Below are 17500 nucleotides of genomic sequence, written 5' to 3' on the forward strand. Positions count from 1 at the left end.
CAGTACGGAGCCGGAATGAAAACCACTCAGAGCAAGCATCGAGTCTCGCACCAGTAAGTATTGGCAAATCCATCTTGTCATAGCAAAGCGCACACCGCCGCCACTCGGTAGACGATCTCTTAATATCGCGATGCAGCGCCAACTCACCCATCGCCTGCATTACCCAGCCGCTAATTCGTCTCTGATAGAAATCCCGTAAGCCGGTGCCCTATGGCGGCCCAGCGCTGACGGGACCTGTCTCTCCTCTCCCCCCTCCCCTTGCAGCGCTCACGCCTACGGCGAGGGGGGAAAGGGGAATTACCAAATCGGAGGGCCAAGTCGTCCCATATCCTCCCCCGGCGAGGCTGCACGTATGGCGCCCCCCTCAACGCGATCCGATAGCGAGAGAGCCAGAACGGTGAGAGGGGCGGGTCGGCTCCGAATCGTATGGAACCGATACCGAGACGGTGGCGAGCGGGTAGTGGCCATGCTGCACAACACGACAGGGCACGGGGAGACGACGAATGGCCTGCCGAGTGAGAGCCGGAAGATGCATGCTCCCGTTGATTATCTGGGCTTTGTTGCGCCTCTTGTACCCACCGCCAGTATACCGTACCCAATGAGGGAGCAGCCACTCTGATTCTCCTCCTCACCTCCACCTCCCCCCCCGGGCGATGTTGTGCGGGATATCTAGAGGGGACAGTATCCTGCGAGCCTGGCATCAACGTAGTAGTACTTACGTGCGAGACTGGACTTGGGAGTCGACCCGCGTTGGTACCCAATGGAGGCAGGTTAGATCTACGGATTGATATGTAGGAACACGTAGCACCCACCGCCGACGAAGACATAATCCGGAGGGACTATAAAGAGAGAGATACGAAGAGACCTCCCCTGTTGCCTTACATTGACGTGCTTTGGGGCGTACCCCCTTCACCACACGTCCATCCCTTTCTGCGAGGACGTCCCGTAAATGTTTACGCGGTGCCCTCTGCGTTGCGGCGGTGATCGGTGGAGTGACCATAATTGGCGATCCGTACCTTGATTCCAACTTACGTCTAGCTTCCTGGGGTGTTGGTCTTTTCCACGGCGCTATCTCAAACCGCCGGCTATCTGGACCACCTCGAGATGGAGAACGAGATATCGCCGACGATAATGCCGGCAACATGGCCTTCAGATCCGCCCGCGAGGGATGACAACGAAAGAACTGCGCTTCTCCCCAAGCCGTTGTCGTCCCCGGCGAGCGCGTGGTGGATAAATCCCCTGTATCGGGAATGGCTGTCCGAAATATGGCTCCTGGCAAGGGCCTCAATCCCGGTGATACTGGCCTACATGCTTCAGAACAGCCTGCAGACCGTCTCTGTCCTGATAGTCGGCCGCATCTCCCCAGAGGCGCTAGCCACTGCTGCTTTCTGCTACAGTTAGTAGATTTTTTTCATCGCTCGTATTGTTGCATTTCCGCTCCGCGAATTACGTGTCGTCCTGAAGTGTACGGGCGACCGGGGTCTGAGGAGAAAGGAAACTCGGGTTCGAGCTGCATATGATAAATCGTAGTAGCTGATTTATGACCCTCCGTACAATTAGTGTTCGCCATGGCCTCCGGCTGGCTCGTCGCAATAGGCGGCACGACAGCGCTGGACACCCTCGCATCGGCGAGTTTCACCGGCTCACAGAATAAGCAGGACCTGGGGATCCTGCTGCAGAGGGGGATCGCGGTTCTGTCGCTGCTTTACGCCGCCGTGGCCGTGCTGTGGGGGTTCTCTGAGCCCCTATTCCGCATTCTCGGTCAAGAGGAGTTCATCTGCGTCGAGGGCAGCAAGTTCCTCCGCATACTAATCCCCGGCGGGCTGGGCTACGTATGGTTCGAGTCGATGAAGAAGTACCTGCAAGCCCAAGCGATCTACCGGCCAGGGACGTATGTGCTCCTTATCACGTCGCCGCTCAATGCCCTGCTCAACTACCTCTTCGTCTACCCGTTCGGCCTCGGCTTGTACGGGGCCCCGCTCGCGACCGGCATCTCCTACTGGGTCTCGTTCCTGCTGCTAGTTGCGTATTCGGCATTTGTCCGCGGCCACGAGTGCTGGGGCGGCCTCTCACCACGCCGTGCCCTATCTAACCTCGGGCCATTCGCACGCCTCGCGGTTCTGGGCGTCGTCCACGTCGGCACCGAGTGGTGGGCCTTCGAGATTGTGGCCTTGGCCGCTGGCCAGCTCGGTACCGTCGCGCTCGCGGCGCAGTCCGTCATCATGACCGCCGATCAGGTCATCAATACAGTGCCTTTCGGGCTCGGCGTCGCCGCCTCCGCCCGCCTAGGCAACCTGCTCGGGGCGCGGAGGCCGCGAGAGGCCGCGCGGGCGGCCCACTGCGCGGCCGTGCTGTCGACGATCATGGGCGCCGCCATCCTGGGGGTCCTGATGGGTGCCAAGGACGTGTTCGGACGGATCTTCAACGACGACGAGCGCGTGGTCGAGCTCGTGGCGGAGGTCATGCCGTTCGTGGCGCTGTTCCAGATCGCGGACGGGCTAAACGGGAGCTGCGGCGGGGCGCTGCGAGGCATGGGACGGCAGTGGGTCGGCGCGCTCGTGAACCTGGTCAGCTACTACGGCGGGGCGCTGCCGGCGGGCATCTACCTCGCCTTCCATGGATGGGGCCTGCGGGGCCTGTGGATCGGGCAGTGCGTCGCCCTATACCTGGTCGGCTTCCTGGAGTGGGTGATCGTCGGATTGAGCAGATGGGACGAGGAGGTCGAGAGGGTGCTGGAGAGGCTGGAGGCGGACGATGTAGTGGACGATGATTTCCCTGGACCCCGGGAGGCGGTAGCGGAGAGAGGAGAGGACCAGCTCAATGTATAATCAGAAATAGAAGCGCTGGACGATCGTGTGGCATCGATTCGGCGTTGTAGATGTAGTTGTTTCTGTCTTGGGATTAGGAAATATACTAACCGGTATCGTAAAATGTGTAGGAGGTACCTATTTAAAACATGCCCTAATACATCGGTACTTGCCTCGTACCCGCCACTAACAAAGGTACCTAAGCAAATGGCTACCCTGATAATTTGGAGGTACCTACCTAGGCAGGTAGGTCTAGGTTAGGTAGGTCTAGGTAGGTTTGGTAGGATACCTTTGGGGCTTATAAGTCAGATCAGTATAGATCTCTCAGGCATACGTAGGCATAGGTAACTTGCGTATATCGCGACCTACATTAGGAATGCCGATGTGTATCTCTGAATGTTGCGATAGAAATTCACCTCTCTGGGGCGGCTTATACCTAGTCCTCTGCCTGATACCGGACGCTGGGGGGCCTGGGAGAATACCTAATATTGCCTCCCTGACGGCGTCCTATCCCGTGCTGAACACCACGTCGGACGGAGAAGCCTCTCCTACCTACCGAAGTTTACGCAAAACGCACCGAGTTAGACATCGGACACGATGGGTCTGAGAGCCGGCGATGGTGTTTCATCAGCAGAACTTGGATTATCTACATACTTCATTAATCAGCACTAAGCAACTCGAGTAACTCCTACACAGCACTCGTAGTCCCGTATCCTATGTCCTGAACGCAGTGCCGCAGAATAAAAACTCGACAGAAGCTCTATTTTGCTCTCGACTCCTCCCAGTCAATGGAAAGGGGGCCATGTGCCCCAGCGTCAATCATAACTTCCTTCAAGAGGCCCGGTTCGCCCGGCGTCGACATCAATTATACACTTATTCAGTTCTCAAAGAGTTATTGCTCGCCGCCCCACGGTACGCATCCAACACTGGCGCGCCTAGTAACAACCTCTCTTCAAGCCGCATCACATCCCACACCATGTTAGGACGGATTACCGTCGTTGGTGATCCGATCTCTGGCTTACACGCCGATCTGGGACATGCTCGGACGCGAAACCGACCCGCCGGCTCGGCGGAACTCCCTCACGGTGAAGAAGAGGCTAGCCGTGAAGGTGGCGAAGAGGAACCACAAGAACACGGCGCTGGCCTGGATCTCGCGGCAGCGCTTCTCGTCGTTGTCCGAGCCAAATACGATGTAGTCGCTGGGTTTTCGGCCCTGAAAAGGAAGGTTGAGCGGTTAGCAGCGGGGATACGAGCAAGCACTCGAAGACATTGACGTACTAGGTTCGCGCAGTTGACGGCCTGGAGCTTCGCGGAGAGCACGACAGCGGCGACGAAAGTGAACAAGGTGACGGCGCCGTCGAGGGCGAGCGAAGCGATCGGGATGGCCAGGGAGCTGAAAAAGTGCGTCACGATGCCGTAGAGGACGGCGATCCAGGACAGGGCGCAGACGAACATGACGAAGTTGACGGCGGACGCGGCCGAGCCGGCGCTGTTGACGTTGTTCGCGATGACATTGCCCACGAGGGCGGTGGTGAGCAAGACGAACAGGAGCTGCACGAGGCGCAGGATAGACTTGACCATCTCCATGTCGGCGGTGGCTCTGCGGAGGCTTCGTGTCGATCAGGTTACGGAGAGGATCGCAATCGCGCAAGCGTTGGTGGTGGTAAAAGCAACGGATAGGTAGAAGGTTTGCGACGAAGGGGGCGGATGAATATGCTGGTGTCGCAGCGGAGCAGGCCGGGTGGAGCTCGTCAACGTGGTGACGATATGCGAGCGCTTTCTTCGGCGCAAGTCGAGTCAGCAAGCGTCCCGACGCAGACGTGGACTCGATGCCAATCGGCGGTTGGGTCGGGTTGGACAAGGGCGTAATGCTTGTTGATTCTGTCTTCGTCCGCTCGGAGAATATATCAGCATGGAATCGTCAAGGCACAATCGGGATGTGATGCGATTCAGGAGCGGAGCAGGTGGAGGGAGGGTGCGAAAGGGATTAATACTCTGCCGGATGGGTGCCTTTTGATTTGTTTTGTCGCGACGAGGATAGGGAACAGTGGCGGCGGGCGTAGAAGGGGGGGGTAGGTTATTGATCTGGGTACGGACGATCTCGCTAAGGCGGGCAGAGAATGGGGACGGGATGGGGTCAATGGAGAGAGGGTGTGTGGTGTGTGTCGATGGAGTGCCAGGGCCGACCCAATGATGCAGGTGGGCGATGTTGACGGGGTTGCTGTCGACATCGATGACCCGGTGATCGGCAGTTGCGGACCAGTACGTACCTTGCCGTCTGCTCTGCAAACTATGACCTCATGGGGCCTCCTTCGCTGTTCTTGGCTTTCTAGAAGTCACTCGATGGGTTTTGGAGGTATTCCCGGGGAAGCTCTGCGCCGTCGCAGTCTGGCGATCTGAAGGTTGCGAGCCTTTCCTTTAGCTGGCTTTTTAGGCTTTTCACGCTACGAGGATTTGCTATCCGCAGATGTTTCCGTCTACGCGGGGACCTCTCGAATTACCTAAGTGCCTTGCTTATGTGTAGGTGCGTGGGCTGGCGTCAAAGATGGTAGGTATTGTTATATCCCCCTCCTCCAGGGATACGAATGCGGCCTATTATGCGCGGTGCCGACCCAGCTGGATCGTGTACAAAGAGCAGTGGCCCGCCCGTGTGCGTCCCAACCTAGCGATGCCTACCTGCCTACCTCTGCTAATAAGAAAGAATCTCATCGCGTGGAAGATCTAGAAAATCTCGCGTAGCGACCCGTAGACGTCTCATAGGCACCGTAGCCAGGGTGCTGGTGGGTAGGCTGCGAAAGGCCGATCGTGCAGTTTTCAATTGCCAAGAAACCTGCTCCGGGCACACATAAATTCCTGGTGTAGCACCCCTGCGTGCTCCGTGGTTGGCCGGGCAGTAAAGCCCTCCCCATGTTGTTGGCGAGATACTGAGTACACATTCAACTCCATACGTCTGGGCGATCGCTGACCCTCCCCTCATCTATAGATTGGCCTGTCAAGAAGAAAGGAAGAAAAAAAAGCTTGACCCGGCAACCGTGAACCGGCCTACACCCCTGCAGCTGTATTGTATGAGCATTGGCTGTGTAGGTCTCCAAACAACTGCGCCGGCCTACCCTACGGCATGTATGTAGCACGTTATCCCGAGCACAGCGAGTCGGGTCGCCAAGTCTTTACCTGCTTGCGACACGCAACACCAGGCGCCCCTTGGCCAGGAAACCGTGCCTCGCGATTGGGTTCGCGTCTGCCTCTGTTTGCCGCCCGCAGCGTGAGAGAGGAGAGAGGGGAGAGAGAGGAAAGAGGTGGAGTTCTGGCCCTGTAGTGGGCAGACGAGGCAGTGGTACCGCTAAACCGTTGGTATTGTTCGAGCATCGTTCAGGTGGGTAGTTTACTAAATTATTGCTATTAGTGCTGGACAGATAGCTACGAGCAAATGCCTCCACGGCAGGCACCTAGGTATATACACGTAGGTATATCTTTGGGTCCGACACGGCGGAATGCGAATACCTACCTACCTAGGTGCCCTGCATACTGTGTTTCGTTCGTCGCATGCTGCTACCTACCTCTATCAAGAGAAGAGCTTACCTAGGTACCTAGGTAGGCGACGGTGAGAATGGTAATAATAGATGCCTTTTATTACCGTAAACGAGGACAAGCTGGACCGGGTTACATGGGTACCTGATTCCGATAACCCGCCCTCTGGCTACCTCCTCTGGGCCACGCTATCAGCGCATCCTCATTGGACAACTAGCGAGACTGGGACCCCACGGTTACTTCCTGATTACCGCTGCGTACTCAACATCGGCCATCGTCAAGTTACATCATCCTACATCTTCGACCAACTCCGAAGCCCTGGAAATTTCCCTCCTTTCGCCCTCTCGCTACCCAATTCGACACGACCCTTCCCGTGCGAAATCCTGTGATGCCACCTTCTCGCGCCCTGCCTAGCAGCTAGTCGTTGTCACGAGAAGGAAAGGAACGGCGTACATTTCCACCATCCTACGATCTGCAAGCTGCACTGCTCCGTGCGGCGCATGCTGCGGGCCGCCTGGACGGCACGAGCGGCCTTTTTTTTCGCTTGTCGCTGACATCCGACACCTCTCGACCGACAGTCCGTGAGCGCACCCTCAAGCTTCAACGCCTACGAGCTGTACAAATACCGCGACGAACATAAGATGATACCACCGCTTTTGCGCATTCTCCAACCGAGGATTGCTTTGCGAGCTTCTACGCTTCGTCGGACCGTGCCTCATACCGGGGGCGTGGCGTCGGGGCGAACCTTCGTCTCGAAATCGCGGTCGTACATATCACGGCCCGTCCCGAACGCTCCTCGATGCGCGGCGCCGAGACCGGCGATAACGAATGCCCCCCCCAGACAAATCAAGCCGTGGCTCCGAACGTCTCGACGATCATTCCACAGGAACCCCCGGCTGCGAAGTGCAACCCCGCCTCCCAAGGGTGCTACGCCCCCGGAACCGCAGGGATTCTCGGCGAGGTTGAAAAAGTTGTCTAGGGAGTACGGCTGGGCAGCTCTGGGTGTCTACTTGGGCCTAACCGTCCTGGATTTCCCGTTCTGCTTTTTACTGGTCCGCGCCGTCGGGACAGAAAGGATTGGTCAGTGTTGACAGCGGCGGAGGAGAAGGCGGAGGAGCGCTGACCGATGCTAGGTGAAATCGAGCATTTCGTCATTTCCAACGTGAAGAAGGCGATACCAGAGTCCGTGCGAAACAGGTGGCAAGATTACCGCGACACCCTGAAGAGCGCCGAGAAGGAACGCTTTGGAAATGAGAACATCAGCGAGCAGGTCGAGGTGGCTGGCTGGGGCGTCGAAGAGGCCGAGAGGAGACACAAGTCCGAGGCTAGTACGTTCCGCCCAGAGTTCCGTCCTCCTTCTGGCCAAATCATACTCACGTCTCGTCTCGTTTCCTAGGTCTCGGGACGCAGCTGGCCCTCGCCTATGCCATCCATAAAAGCTTCATCTTCGTCCGAGTCCCCCTAACTGCTGCGATTACGCCCAGGGTAGTTAAGACTTTGAGATCCTGGGGCTGGAACATTGGAAAGCGGCCAGGGAAGCGGTGATAAGGACGTGTATTACCGGGGATATCGCCTGTGGGTTGATACCATCCATCGGAGAGAAAAGCTCTGGTAATGATAATCGACGGGGGCACCTAGACGCGGCATTGTACGATCACATAGTAAAGGGGTATACGGCCAGTTAGAAAAAAGACGGTTAGACGAACTCCACATAGACAGAAGCTACTCATCAACTCGGCGTGCGTCCAGCCCCTTTCCGGGCCTACACAGCTTACCCAGCCGGGCCGGACGTAAATGACGAATGGTAGTGGGGAACAGATGACGGGCAATAGCCGTCTGGGGGGGACGTGTTAGTTGTTCGGAGAATGGATTGAAATGGGCGATAATAATGGTAATAAATCCACGGCCACCTCCTACCTAAGCCCACGAACTCCTCGCCTCCATTAATCGCGCTCATGCAGTAGCAGCAGGTCTTCACAGAAGGGTTTTAACTAACAGCTCGGTGAAGTTTCCCTAAAATCAGAAATTCAAAAAAGGGGCGGTTGAAGTTTAACAGCTCTTAGCTATCGCTCCGAGGACGTAAGCCCGTCGTTTTCGGTATATCACACGGACAGTCTGCCTCATAGCAGAAGTAAGTGGCCGGTGGGCATATAAACAAAGTTGCGACTGATTCGGCCGTGGCGAAGACCTACGCTCATGTTGAATTGTCACGAAACCTAGCAAGGATCGTGCGTGACGTGTCTCGCGGCCGGCCCTTCGTGTCTCTGAGTCGCCGAGAGAGGGCAATCGTCATATATGCCTGCGTTTCGGCGCTCGCGTCAAGGCAGCCACCGATGAATTCACCTCCTCCTCCTCCTCCTCCTCCTCAACCCTCGGTATCATAGTGTATATACGGAAACTTCCATCTCTCCCCACTTCGAAATAACATCTTGGAGCGAACAAAGTTCAACCGTCCCATCTCCCTTTTCCGATCACTTCTTCTTCTCGTGCCATTAGGAGGTGGCCGTGTACTCTGCTTTAAGTGGGTGCTTCGAGAGGAGGCAGGCAGATGCTTATATCAGGTACCGGCCATCTCGGAGAGGACACCTATGTGTCGAGGTTGGCGGCCGGAACGGCTGAATCTGACTTTGGCCCCGTCCTAGTCCGCTCTGCTTAGCCGCCGGACTATCGTGGCAGATAGGGAGGCGTGCTTTCGGCATGTTCCTTCACTCCTCCCACCGCCAGCTGAAGTGCCTATTAAACCAATCTCCGAAGTAGATGCTCACTCAAATCCCGAGTAGTCGACTAATCATACTAACGCGCAGCTAGAATTCTCATCGGGAAGCAGGTCTAGGCACATATTGCTTCCTTGGCTTGGGGCCAGACCGGATTGCAGAGAGAGAGCTACCGAAAAATGCGCTATATCTCCGCGGAAGCATCGCTGGGTATCTGCAAATCTGGGAACTGACTCGCGCCTGTACAGTACCGGACTCCTTTCACTGCGCATGCGGCCGGATGGCGGTGCACGCGGGGGGGCGAGACTGACACGTTTCGACAGGGACCACGGCGACGGGACTGGGAGGTCATCTGTACCGGGAAATCGGCATAGGCCTGCTAGGACACCGATTCGTTGTTCTTACTGAATAGCAGCGAGACGGCGACGGCGGGTAGAAGCAAGAGAATACACGGTAGAAAGGGCCGATGCCGAGTAAACATGCCGTCCCCCGACACAGAAGCAGGGCACCCACGCCTACCTTGATCGATGGTGACGAGGGTGCCAATCTTACCCGACTCTTACCTGCCGCTCCGCATGTCGCTATGACTGACAGAGGACCCTTAACGTCTGCTCTTATGAGGTCAATGATGACCTCGGCCATCACGGAGGGCCCGGGAGTGCGCGTACCCACGCTGGTGATGGCGCCTTTCTTTCATACGATAGACCAGACAGAAGAACGTGGAGGAACCGCTCGACACACACTTGGCGGATAGATACCACGAGTGTATAGGTGAACGGAGCATTCAGTAGAGACAGGATAATAACGCGGGGTCTGTGGCTATTATCTCTGGCTCCAAGGAGTAGGGCGCGGTTCTGCAGAAACAGGTAAGAGGCAGTTCGAGCACGCGCTATAAGGGGCGGGCGTGAACCAGCGCCATCAAACTAATGTAAACAGGCGAATCAGCACGCTAGTGTATCGGACGCTCTAAAGCTATTTTTACATTAGCTAGCCTCTTCGTCGTCGGGGATTATCGGAGTTCATGTTTCGTATGGACATAATGCTGTCGGGTAGGTATCTGGTAACCCTCTCGACGTCGGAGCTGAAGGAGCCTAACGCCAACCTAGATCAGGAGACTAGTTCGAGATGCCGAATGATAAGCCGAAGAATGTCGTGACTGATATAAATAGGGACGACGATGGCCAGTCCCAGATCATTTCCTGTGTAGGAACATTATATACATATATAACCTGCTGGTTCACCGCATCCTTAACCCTTGTGCGAGCATAGGGAACTCTTGTGAAGAGATTTGCTATATAACGCGTCCGCACTCGACACGTCTCCTTATACAGCCGACGACGATCCACCTGTCATTTTTCCGCTCGTCTCTCTCAACGCGACGTCGACCAAGATGGTCTTTGTCTATTCCGTCACACAGGCGCCTCGCCAGGTCAGCAACGCCCACATGACGACATCACCGCAACTGAGCCCGCCGAAAGCCAACTTCTCCGTAGCGTATCCGGCGCCGGCTCTCCACCTATCGAAACCGCAGTCGTTCGGCGTGCTCGACAGCGAGGACTACGTGATGCAGATGCTGGAGATCGCCCGAGACAGCAACGAGGCCTACGGCTTCCCCGAGGTCAAGCTCACGCTCGAGAGGGCGATCGGCCAGATCTGGGGCCGGATAGCATCGATGCCGAACTCGTACGTCATGTCGCCGACCGAGTTCGCCGTATTCAACTTTTTCCAGCACCGGTTCGTCGGCGACCAGATAGCCGCAGCTGCGAGGGCGAGATACTGGGATTACAGGGAAATGCCGGCCTAGAACCGTAGAAACAAAAGATGGGACCGAAGAACAGAAGGAAAAGGGAGGGCGAGGAGGACTCCTTTTCTCTCCACGGAGCGGCTCGAGCCTCGCCTGGCGCGCGGAATCGAGACGCGACGGAGCCAACGACCGCCTTTAGGCATATTTCCCGTTAACAGCTCTCCTCTCACTGCGCTTATCTGCATACGGCGACGCGTTATACCAGTCCTACGCCAACACGTAACAGCACATATCCCTGTCATACCTACCGTTTATACCCATATATATCTACATGTACACATAGGTACAATTTACCCTAGGTACCTCGTGTACCCACCTTAATGATAAAACAATACCATACCCGCATGCACATACATATATACATAGGTACCTAGTTATACTTTGCCGTTTAAATATCGTTTAATTGCCCAACGGGCACCTGCTACTTTCCGTCACTTTATGTAACCATCTGAGGTCTGAGGTCAACCTTAGGACGACTTCAACCCCCCTTCAACTTTCCCACGACGACATCCCTCTCTACCCTACCGCACTAGGATCCCTCTACAATTACAACACATCCCCGGCATACGTGTGGTTGGATGCTGCTCTAATGGCGTCGATATAAGCTAGAGATATTCGCCTTCTTGGTTATGACGACTACCACCGGTCTTGGAAGCTCTTGATTGCGCATACGGTGGCCGCCAAGCGTCAACGACCGCCGGATTGGAATGATCTGATAATCATCGCGACGCATGCCTGGCTATTTTTGACTTTTACTTACCTAACACGTCTGCCCGCTCACATGCTCATCGTCATGACTCCCGACGATTTAAAACCTCGGCAGTCGACGGCTGATTCTGCTCCCGCGCCATGCCACGACTTGCGTCGTCGCAGAGAGCTACCAGCTTCCGCTCAGCGGGGTTGTTCTCCGCTCATGGTGCTGTTCGGTGTGGTTAGCTTGCTCCTGTTTCTCTGGCTTCCGATGGTACCGTTCAGGCGTCTCCCTCAGCCTCCTGGCTTCATCCGACTCGCGGCCTCTTCTACCCCGACTGCGCTTGAGTGCTTTCAGGTTGCGCCGCCCGTGCTAACGCCTGATGTCTTGTCGTCTCGATCGCCACCTGGCGGCAAGCCCACGGGGCCCGAGTATTGCTCGGTCTTGCTGATGGAGCACGTTTTTGGCCAGAGTTACGGCGCACCTTTCGTTGGTATGTTGTGCAAAGTAACGACTGCTCGCTGCCGACAAGAGGCTGAGTCTAATAGTCGATAGGAAATTACATGCCACCTAATTGCAATTTTAATCGAGTAATTATGAATTTTACTGTCGTCTCTGAGGGTCGCCAATTTGATCGTCTAGCGTTGATGTACTTTGGCGATACCGAAGTCTGGAGGACATCAACTGCGGAGCCCACAGCGTCTCCCGGTATCCGCTGGACGTATTCGAAGGACATGACACACTTTCTATACCTCTGGAAATCCCCCCAGAAGTTGATTTTCGACCTGGGGAACTTAATTGATGACAAGTATACGGCATCATTCAATGTCACACTAACTGCCACCTTCTTCGTTGCTCATGTCAGCACTCACGCTACCCCCCCGGCTGATATGATCATTCCCATATCTGCGAGAAGGGGGGAGGCCAATGGGGTGAGCCAGTTCACGCTGCCGGCGGATAACGCGTCGAACACAATCAGCTTTCCTCGCAACGTGAATCGAGCCGTTTTCTCCGTCTCTGCGAACGGCCAAGCGTCTGAGGAGTTCTGGTGGAGCAATGTTCCGGAAGATGACACCCTTGCTTTTGGCCGGACTGCGGGGCAGCTACCAGGCCTATCTCCTTTCCGCGAGGTTCAAGTTCTTATCGACGGCGCCCTTGCTGGGGTCCAGTGGCCATTTCCGGTGGTATTTACCGGTGGTGTGGTACCTAGCTTGCACCGGCCCGTCGTTGGACTACAAGCTTTTGATTTGAAAGAGCACCAGATCGATATCACCCCGTGGTTGCCGGTTTTATGTGACGGCGCTGAACATACCTTCACGATCAGGGTGGTTGGTTTAAGGGATATCCAGAATGGCACTGCTTCTACATTCACCGAGACCGTTAACGACAGCTGGTATGTCACGGGGAAGATCTTCCTGTGGTTGGATGAAGCTGGGTCGATAACTACCGGTACTGCCCCGGTGATGAAGAATCACGGGCCGGGTATTTTGTTTTCCCGCTATCTCACGCAGAATGAAACGGGGTTCAGCGAGTCTCTAGCCTTCAACATGACCATCGAGAGGGTTACATATCTCAAATCATCGATCAACACACAGAGTTATAAGGGTGAGTATAGCTGGTCGCAAATGTTGCAGTATTCCAATGAAGCGCTCGTGTCGAACTTTGGATTCACCCAAGTCAATAACTTTAGCATCAGCGGAGCAGATGTCGCAACCTCACCTACCGCGCGCTGGCGCACCACAACCTATCAGACTTTCTATAAGTATCCACTATACTGCAACCAGACGTATTCGACATCGCCAGAGGGCAATTTGTCAATAAGCGCGCATCTAATAGAAGGGCTCGAGGTTCAAATTCAAGGCAGGTCGGTGTTCCCGACTGGCCTTGAGGCATTCCAAAATGTTGCCGGCATCCCAGGCAACCCATATCTCAGTTCCCACCTAAAAACCCTGCGCGATGGCATTGCGTCTTTCTCTCGGACGGGCGATGGAAAGACTAGTTCCGGCTACGGCTCGTCCGGCCAATATTTCCATTTTGGCGGCTCCAAAGACGGGAGGACCCTCGGCTTCAGAAACCGCACTATCGACGAGCTCTATTTTCGGAACGTGACAGCAGTAAACGGTACTGTCGTGTCTGATTCCGAGAGGCTCGCAGGCGAAGAATCCTACAGATTTTCCAAAGGAGAGTTCAACCCCCAAACCCAGGTTTCACCGGGAATATCCGATTACGTCGCTTCGAAATTTACTTCGTCAGAAACTCCTTAGGTGGAAACATGGGAAACGAAGGAGTGTCGGTACAACAGCATCCTGTAATTTTATAAACCCCCCAATGTCCACGACTTAGTTCGTTGTCTCTGCCGAGATGCGCCTAGCACGCTCCCCTCGACTTATATCGGCACTCGGCTCGCTCGATAAGCAAGTTACCGATACTTATTTCTAATGCTATCCCGCTCCTTCTCACCAGAAACCGGGCAAAGAATAAAACCCCAACGTTGGAAATACGCCGAGACGACCTGCACCGTCCTTGCTGGGCCTTTCCAAAGCCACCAAGCCCTATATCTGATGCCCCCAGAATTACCACAATATAAATGGAGGTCTCATTCAATCTTGACAGCGAACAAGCGGTTTCATGGAGAGCCGTACGGGTCTCACCAAAATATTAGAGGACGAGTCTATCATATAACCACAGATATGCAAGTGGGAGTAAGGAATCCGTACGCCTAATGAATACAGGGGAGTCTTGGTTTCCGGAGACTCCAGGACAACTCGAGGAATAGAGCCACGGAGGAAACCAAAGGACTGAACCTCCCAAAGCCGAGTTTCGGGCAAGCGAGGCCTCTTCGTGCCCGCAATCCTTCCAGATAACAACACCCTTCCACGAATTACTCTTAGCAGAGGAGACCGAAAGCTACTACTGTGCATCTGATATACTATAAACAGTCAATCCTAATGCTAATATTAATAGACTCATAAATAGGCCACGTCTCGATAGAGATTGTGTGCAGAAGTGACATTCTCAACACCTGCTACTTGGTCGATAGCTGTCTCAGTTCGGTTTTATTGAACTAGCTAGATTCCGGTCCGAGAGACCTTACTCATCCAACATACACGGTGAGTGATTACTGCCTTGCATATCGGAGTTTATTCAACCCGTATTCACAGATGTCCCCGCGACAATACAACCCAATCGAAAAGAACGTCCCGTTCGGATGTCGCCCGTCTAGCTATGGCAAAGTGACAAGGCCCCTGCTCTTTCAACGCCTCGAGTTCCCGATCTAGTTGCTCGTCATGCAGAAACGACACGTACTAACATGTGTCGTTAAAATAAACTAGTTGATATCCGTACTCAAGCTTCGCCGTCGGGCTCGAGGCCCTACACGGGCTCCGGGGTCAACAGATAGTGCTGCCGATCCGCCTCTTCGATGCCTCCGAACCAGACATCAGCCATCTTCAGGTACCCGACGTCGTTGGGGTGCGTGCCGTCACTGCTCAGGTCGTCGAGCGTCGGACCGGCAGGGCCCTGCATGTCGACGAGGACCAGTCGCTGCCCAGCGCTCCGGAGCGTGTCGCTGACGGTCCTTAGCTGGGCGTTGAAGTCTGTGACGCGCTCGGCGACCTGGGGGTCACGGTTCGCGACCAGGGTGGACAGGATGACGGTGGCGCGGGGGGATTGGGTGAAAATGTCGCTGAGGAGGCTCGCGACGCGGTCGCCAGCGCGGAGCAGGTCCTCACCGTGGAGGCAGTCGTTGGTGCCGACATTGACAAGGACGAGGTTAGGGCGGATGCCCGGCACGGAGGCGTCGGCCTTGCCGTGGACCATGGCGACAGTATAGCTCTTCCAGCCCTCGTTGTCGTTGTCTGGCATGTTGCCGGCGTGGTTCGTGCCCACCATGTTGACGGCGTTGCCTCGCGCCGCCACCCGGTCCCGCAGCGCCTCGCGGTACCCGTTGCCGTCGCTCGACCCATATCCATACGTGATGGACGCGCCGAGCGGCATGATGCGCAGCGCCGCGCCGTCGGCGAAGTTCCGCGCCACCACCTCCGCCCGCGGCAGGGCCGGCTCGCGGTTCGCGCCCGCGGCGCTGGGTAAAGCGAGCCCTGCGATCGCATTAGGAGAGGAGGATAGCGGGATCGAAAAGGAGGGTCGACCTACCGCATACGAGAGAGGAAGTGCAAGCTAGCACGCAGAGGTAAAGTCGCTTGAGATTCGGCATGTTGGAGTGCGTTCCGCGAGCGAGGAGGAAGTATGGCGACGATAATGCCAGCCCCAGTTCTCACGAGCGGACTGTCTAGACGTCGGTGTTTCAACCAGCAGGCGGATATTTCGTGTAAGTGAGCTCGCGTGTCTAAATATCTGCTTAGTCGGCAAGGCGCTGATCTACTGCCTAACGCAGACAGGCGGCGGCGGCGGCTATTTATCATTCCTGGGGGGCGCCGCCCATTCCTCCCGTCTGACTCGCCTCAGCAACATTAAGTCTCTCCCTCTCCCGTGTGTGTGGACCCGGTAGTAGTCGTCTCTTGGGACGACTTCCCACCCTCGCGCGCTATTCCCCCCCACCCGCCGCGGTCTTTGTCCATCATCATGATGCCGACCGGCTGGCCCGTTTGCTAGATGACAGCTTGACCCGATGCGATGTTTTTTCGACTTTCCCCGTCGAGTCTTTCCCACGGAACAGCAAGAGGACTGTGGCGGAGAGAGGTCCGTAAGCCGACCGCTTAAAGTGGCAGCAATAACAGCCCCGGCAGGCCTAACTCGCTCGCGGGAGTCCGGGTTCGTCTGCTGGCTGGGCCGTGTCTCACACATAGCACGCTCTTCCCGCCTCCGCTGCCGACTCCCCCTCTCCATGCCAGCCAGCGCCCGCGCCAGCGCACACCTGTCGTCGTCGTGCCTGTAGGTTAACGGTGCAGTACGCAGGCTCTGCTCCGCGGGAGCGGGCGCCACCTCGCGCGGCAGCGTCTCTCTCTCCCACCCGGGCGTCGTAAGGAAGCAAGCGAGGAGACAGTTTAAGGGGTGGGGAGGGGGTGGAGTGAATAGGCTAAATATGAAGGACGTCACGTCCTCCCCCCTCTCCTCGGCGGCTGATATAGCGTATAGCTGGTTGCCGTGTTTATTACCTGACCCGGCATCATATTCAGGAATGTGAGGTAGTGTAGAGAGACCTGTTGGTAAGGAGGTTCGCGGGGATGTAGATGCACACTTCTCATAGCACACCGCCATGCTCCACGTACCTACTTACGACAGACCTGTACCGCGAGCAGGTATCGCCGGATACCGCACGGGCAGCCAATCCAAGCACGTAGGTACCTGTCTACCGATCCACGCTACAAGCAGCTGTGACGGGACGGGGCAGCCGGCTCAGTGTCGAGCTGGGGGCCCACTCCTGGCCTTGGGCTGTTGGGAGGGGGGATTCGCACCGCTAACTAGGATATCTACACTGGCTGGTTGACTAAGAGATGATGTGTAGACGTCCTCCGGTGTTGCGGGATACACGCGCCTAGGGCGGCATAGACGCTCCCTTCCTGTCCTTCTATTCTTCTTCGAATCCAGATTCCTCCTCGGCCCGTCCGGCGCCGCCCGTGCTCCGGCGCTAGCTAGCGCTTAATCCCCGCTACCATCTTGCCTCGGTAGCGAGGCGGGCCGACTGGCTTCGTCATAGACGATGTAGGTAAGTAGGTGTGGACTCACGATATGCCCTCGGCCCGGCGCCGCCTCGCGTTCGTCTCCTTCTGCCCCTCCCGGCGTCCATTCCTACTTTCCTTCAGTGTAGACTGGGCGGGTGGTTATGCTTCTGAGAAAGCTTGGGCGGCCCGCCAAAAGTCCCGTCGCCTGGTAGTTTCCTTGGTCTCCTGGGTTGTGTCATGAGGCAACCGGGGCCCCCCACGGCGTTTTGATGATCTCTCTATTGCTACCTCCCACCAGCCAGCATAGCGCTCGGCATTCTATGGTAGGTTAACGG

The 17500-nt window shown here is 56.1% G+C and overlaps 8 protein-coding genes across 8 annotated transcripts; 4 read left to right on the forward strand and 4 right to left on the reverse strand.

Annotated features, from left to right (window-relative positions):
* Positions 1–94: 94 nt before the first annotated feature.
* On the reverse strand, positions 95–1404 carry GGS23DRAFT_209616 (uncharacterized protein). The gene has a single exon (XM_051511872.1). It carries the CDS (start codon positions 825–827, stop codon positions 171–173), a length of 657 nt encoding a protein of 218 aa, XP_051369492.1. The 5' UTR covers positions 828–1404; the 3' UTR covers positions 95–170.
* GGS23DRAFT_599001 (MATE efflux family protein) lies at positions 1105–2828 on the forward strand (the record flags this gene model as incomplete). Its single annotated transcript, XM_051518867.1, has 2 exons — positions 1105–1396; positions 1561–2828. The coding sequence occupies 2 exons, from the start codon at positions 1105–1107 to the stop codon at positions 2826–2828; spliced, it is 1560 nt and encodes a 519-aa protein (XP_051369493.1).
* A 979-nt stretch (positions 2829–3807) lies between these two features.
* On the reverse strand, positions 3808–4499 carry GGS23DRAFT_209721 (marvel domain-containing protein). Its single transcript, XM_051511874.1, has 2 exons — positions 4086–4499; positions 3808–4020 (listed from the first exon to the last, which is right to left on the reverse strand). The coding sequence occupies exons 1-2, from the start codon at positions 4392–4394 to the stop codon at positions 3826–3828; spliced, it is 504 nt and encodes a 167-aa protein (XP_051369494.1). The 5' UTR covers positions 4395–4499; the 3' UTR covers positions 3808–3825.
* Positions 4500–6850: 2351 nt separating this feature from the next.
* On the forward strand, positions 6851–7993 carry GGS23DRAFT_209674 (uncharacterized protein). The gene is made up of 3 exons (XM_051511873.1): positions 6851–7415; positions 7469–7663; positions 7732–7993. The coding sequence occupies exons 1-3, from the start codon at positions 6977–6979 to the stop codon at positions 7878–7880; spliced, it is 783 nt and encodes a 260-aa protein (XP_051369495.1). The 5' UTR covers positions 6851–6976; the 3' UTR covers positions 7881–7993.
* Positions 7994–9706: 1713 nt separating this feature from the next.
* Positions 9707–11261, forward strand: GGS23DRAFT_578879 (uncharacterized protein). The gene is made up of 3 exons (XM_051517018.1): positions 9707–9915; positions 9986–10098; positions 10156–11261. Exon 3 carries the CDS (start codon positions 10440–10442, stop codon positions 10851–10853), a length of 414 nt encoding a protein of 137 aa, XP_051369496.1. The 5' UTR covers positions 9707–9915; positions 9986–10098; positions 10156–10439; the 3' UTR covers positions 10854–11261.
* A 385-nt stretch (positions 11262–11646) lies between these two features.
* GGS23DRAFT_599005 (peptide-N4-(N-acetyl-beta-glucosaminyl)asparagine amidase A) lies at positions 11647–13808 on the forward strand (the record flags this gene model as incomplete). The annotated part of the gene is made up of 2 exons (XM_051518868.1): positions 11647–12037; positions 12100–13808. The coding sequence occupies 2 exons, from the start codon at positions 11647–11649 to the stop codon at positions 13806–13808; spliced, it is 2100 nt and encodes a 699-aa protein (XP_051369497.1).
* Positions 13809–14916: 1108 nt separating this feature from the next.
* Positions 14917–15757, reverse strand: GGS23DRAFT_599006 (carbohydrate esterase family 3 protein; the record flags this gene model as incomplete). Its single annotated transcript, XM_051518869.1, has 2 exons — positions 14917–15641; positions 15697–15757. The coding sequence occupies 2 exons, from the start codon at positions 15755–15757 to the stop codon at positions 14917–14919; spliced, it is 786 nt and encodes a 261-aa protein (XP_051369498.1).
* A 165-nt stretch (positions 15758–15922) lies between these two features.
* Positions 15923–16996, reverse strand: GGS23DRAFT_209916 (uncharacterized protein). The gene has a single exon (XM_051511875.1). It carries the CDS (start codon positions 16759–16761, stop codon positions 15955–15957), a length of 807 nt encoding a protein of 268 aa, XP_051369499.1. The 5' UTR covers positions 16762–16996; the 3' UTR covers positions 15923–15954.
* Between the last annotated feature and the right edge of the window lie 504 nt (positions 16997–17500).

The sequence above is a fragment of the Durotheca rogersii genome, assembly GCF_024521655.1.
Source record: "Durotheca rogersii strain YMJ 92031201 chromosome Unknown GGS23scaffold_21, whole genome shotgun sequence".
Lineage (NCBI taxonomy): Eukaryota > Fungi > Ascomycota > Sordariomycetes > Xylariales > Xylariaceae > Durotheca > Durotheca rogersii.

Coding starts and splice junctions, on each gene's coding strand:
- GGS23DRAFT_209616 (XM_051511872.1), bottom strand. CDS start 827: ATGTCTTCGTCGGCGGTGGGTGCTACGTGTTCCTACATATCAATCCGT.
- GGS23DRAFT_209721 (XM_051511874.1), bottom strand. CDS start 4,394: ATGGAGATGGTCAAGTCTATCCTGCGCCTCGTGCAGCTCCTGTTCGTC. Junction 4,021..4,085: donor CCGTCAACTGCGCGAACCTA/GTACGTCAATGT, acceptor CTTCCTTTTCAG/GGCCGAAAACCCAGCGACTA.
- GGS23DRAFT_209674 (XM_051511873.1), top strand. CDS start 6,977: ATGATACCACCGCTTTTGCGCATTCTCCAACCGAGGATTGCTTTGCGA. Junction 7,416..7,468: donor CGTCGGGACAGAAAGGATTG/GTCAGTGTTGAC, acceptor GACCGATGCTAG/GTGAAATCGAGCATTTCGTC. Junction 7,664..7,731: donor GAGACACAAGTCCGAGGCTA/GTACGTTCCGCC, acceptor CTCGTTTCCTAG/GTCTCGGGACGCAGCTGGCC.
- GGS23DRAFT_578879 (XM_051517018.1), top strand. CDS start 10,440: ATGGTCTTTGTCTATTCCGTCACACAGGCGCCTCGCCAGGTCAGCAAC.
- GGS23DRAFT_209916 (XM_051511875.1), bottom strand. CDS start 16,761: ATGGCGGTGTGCTATGAGAAGTGTGCATCTACATCCCCGCGAACCTCC.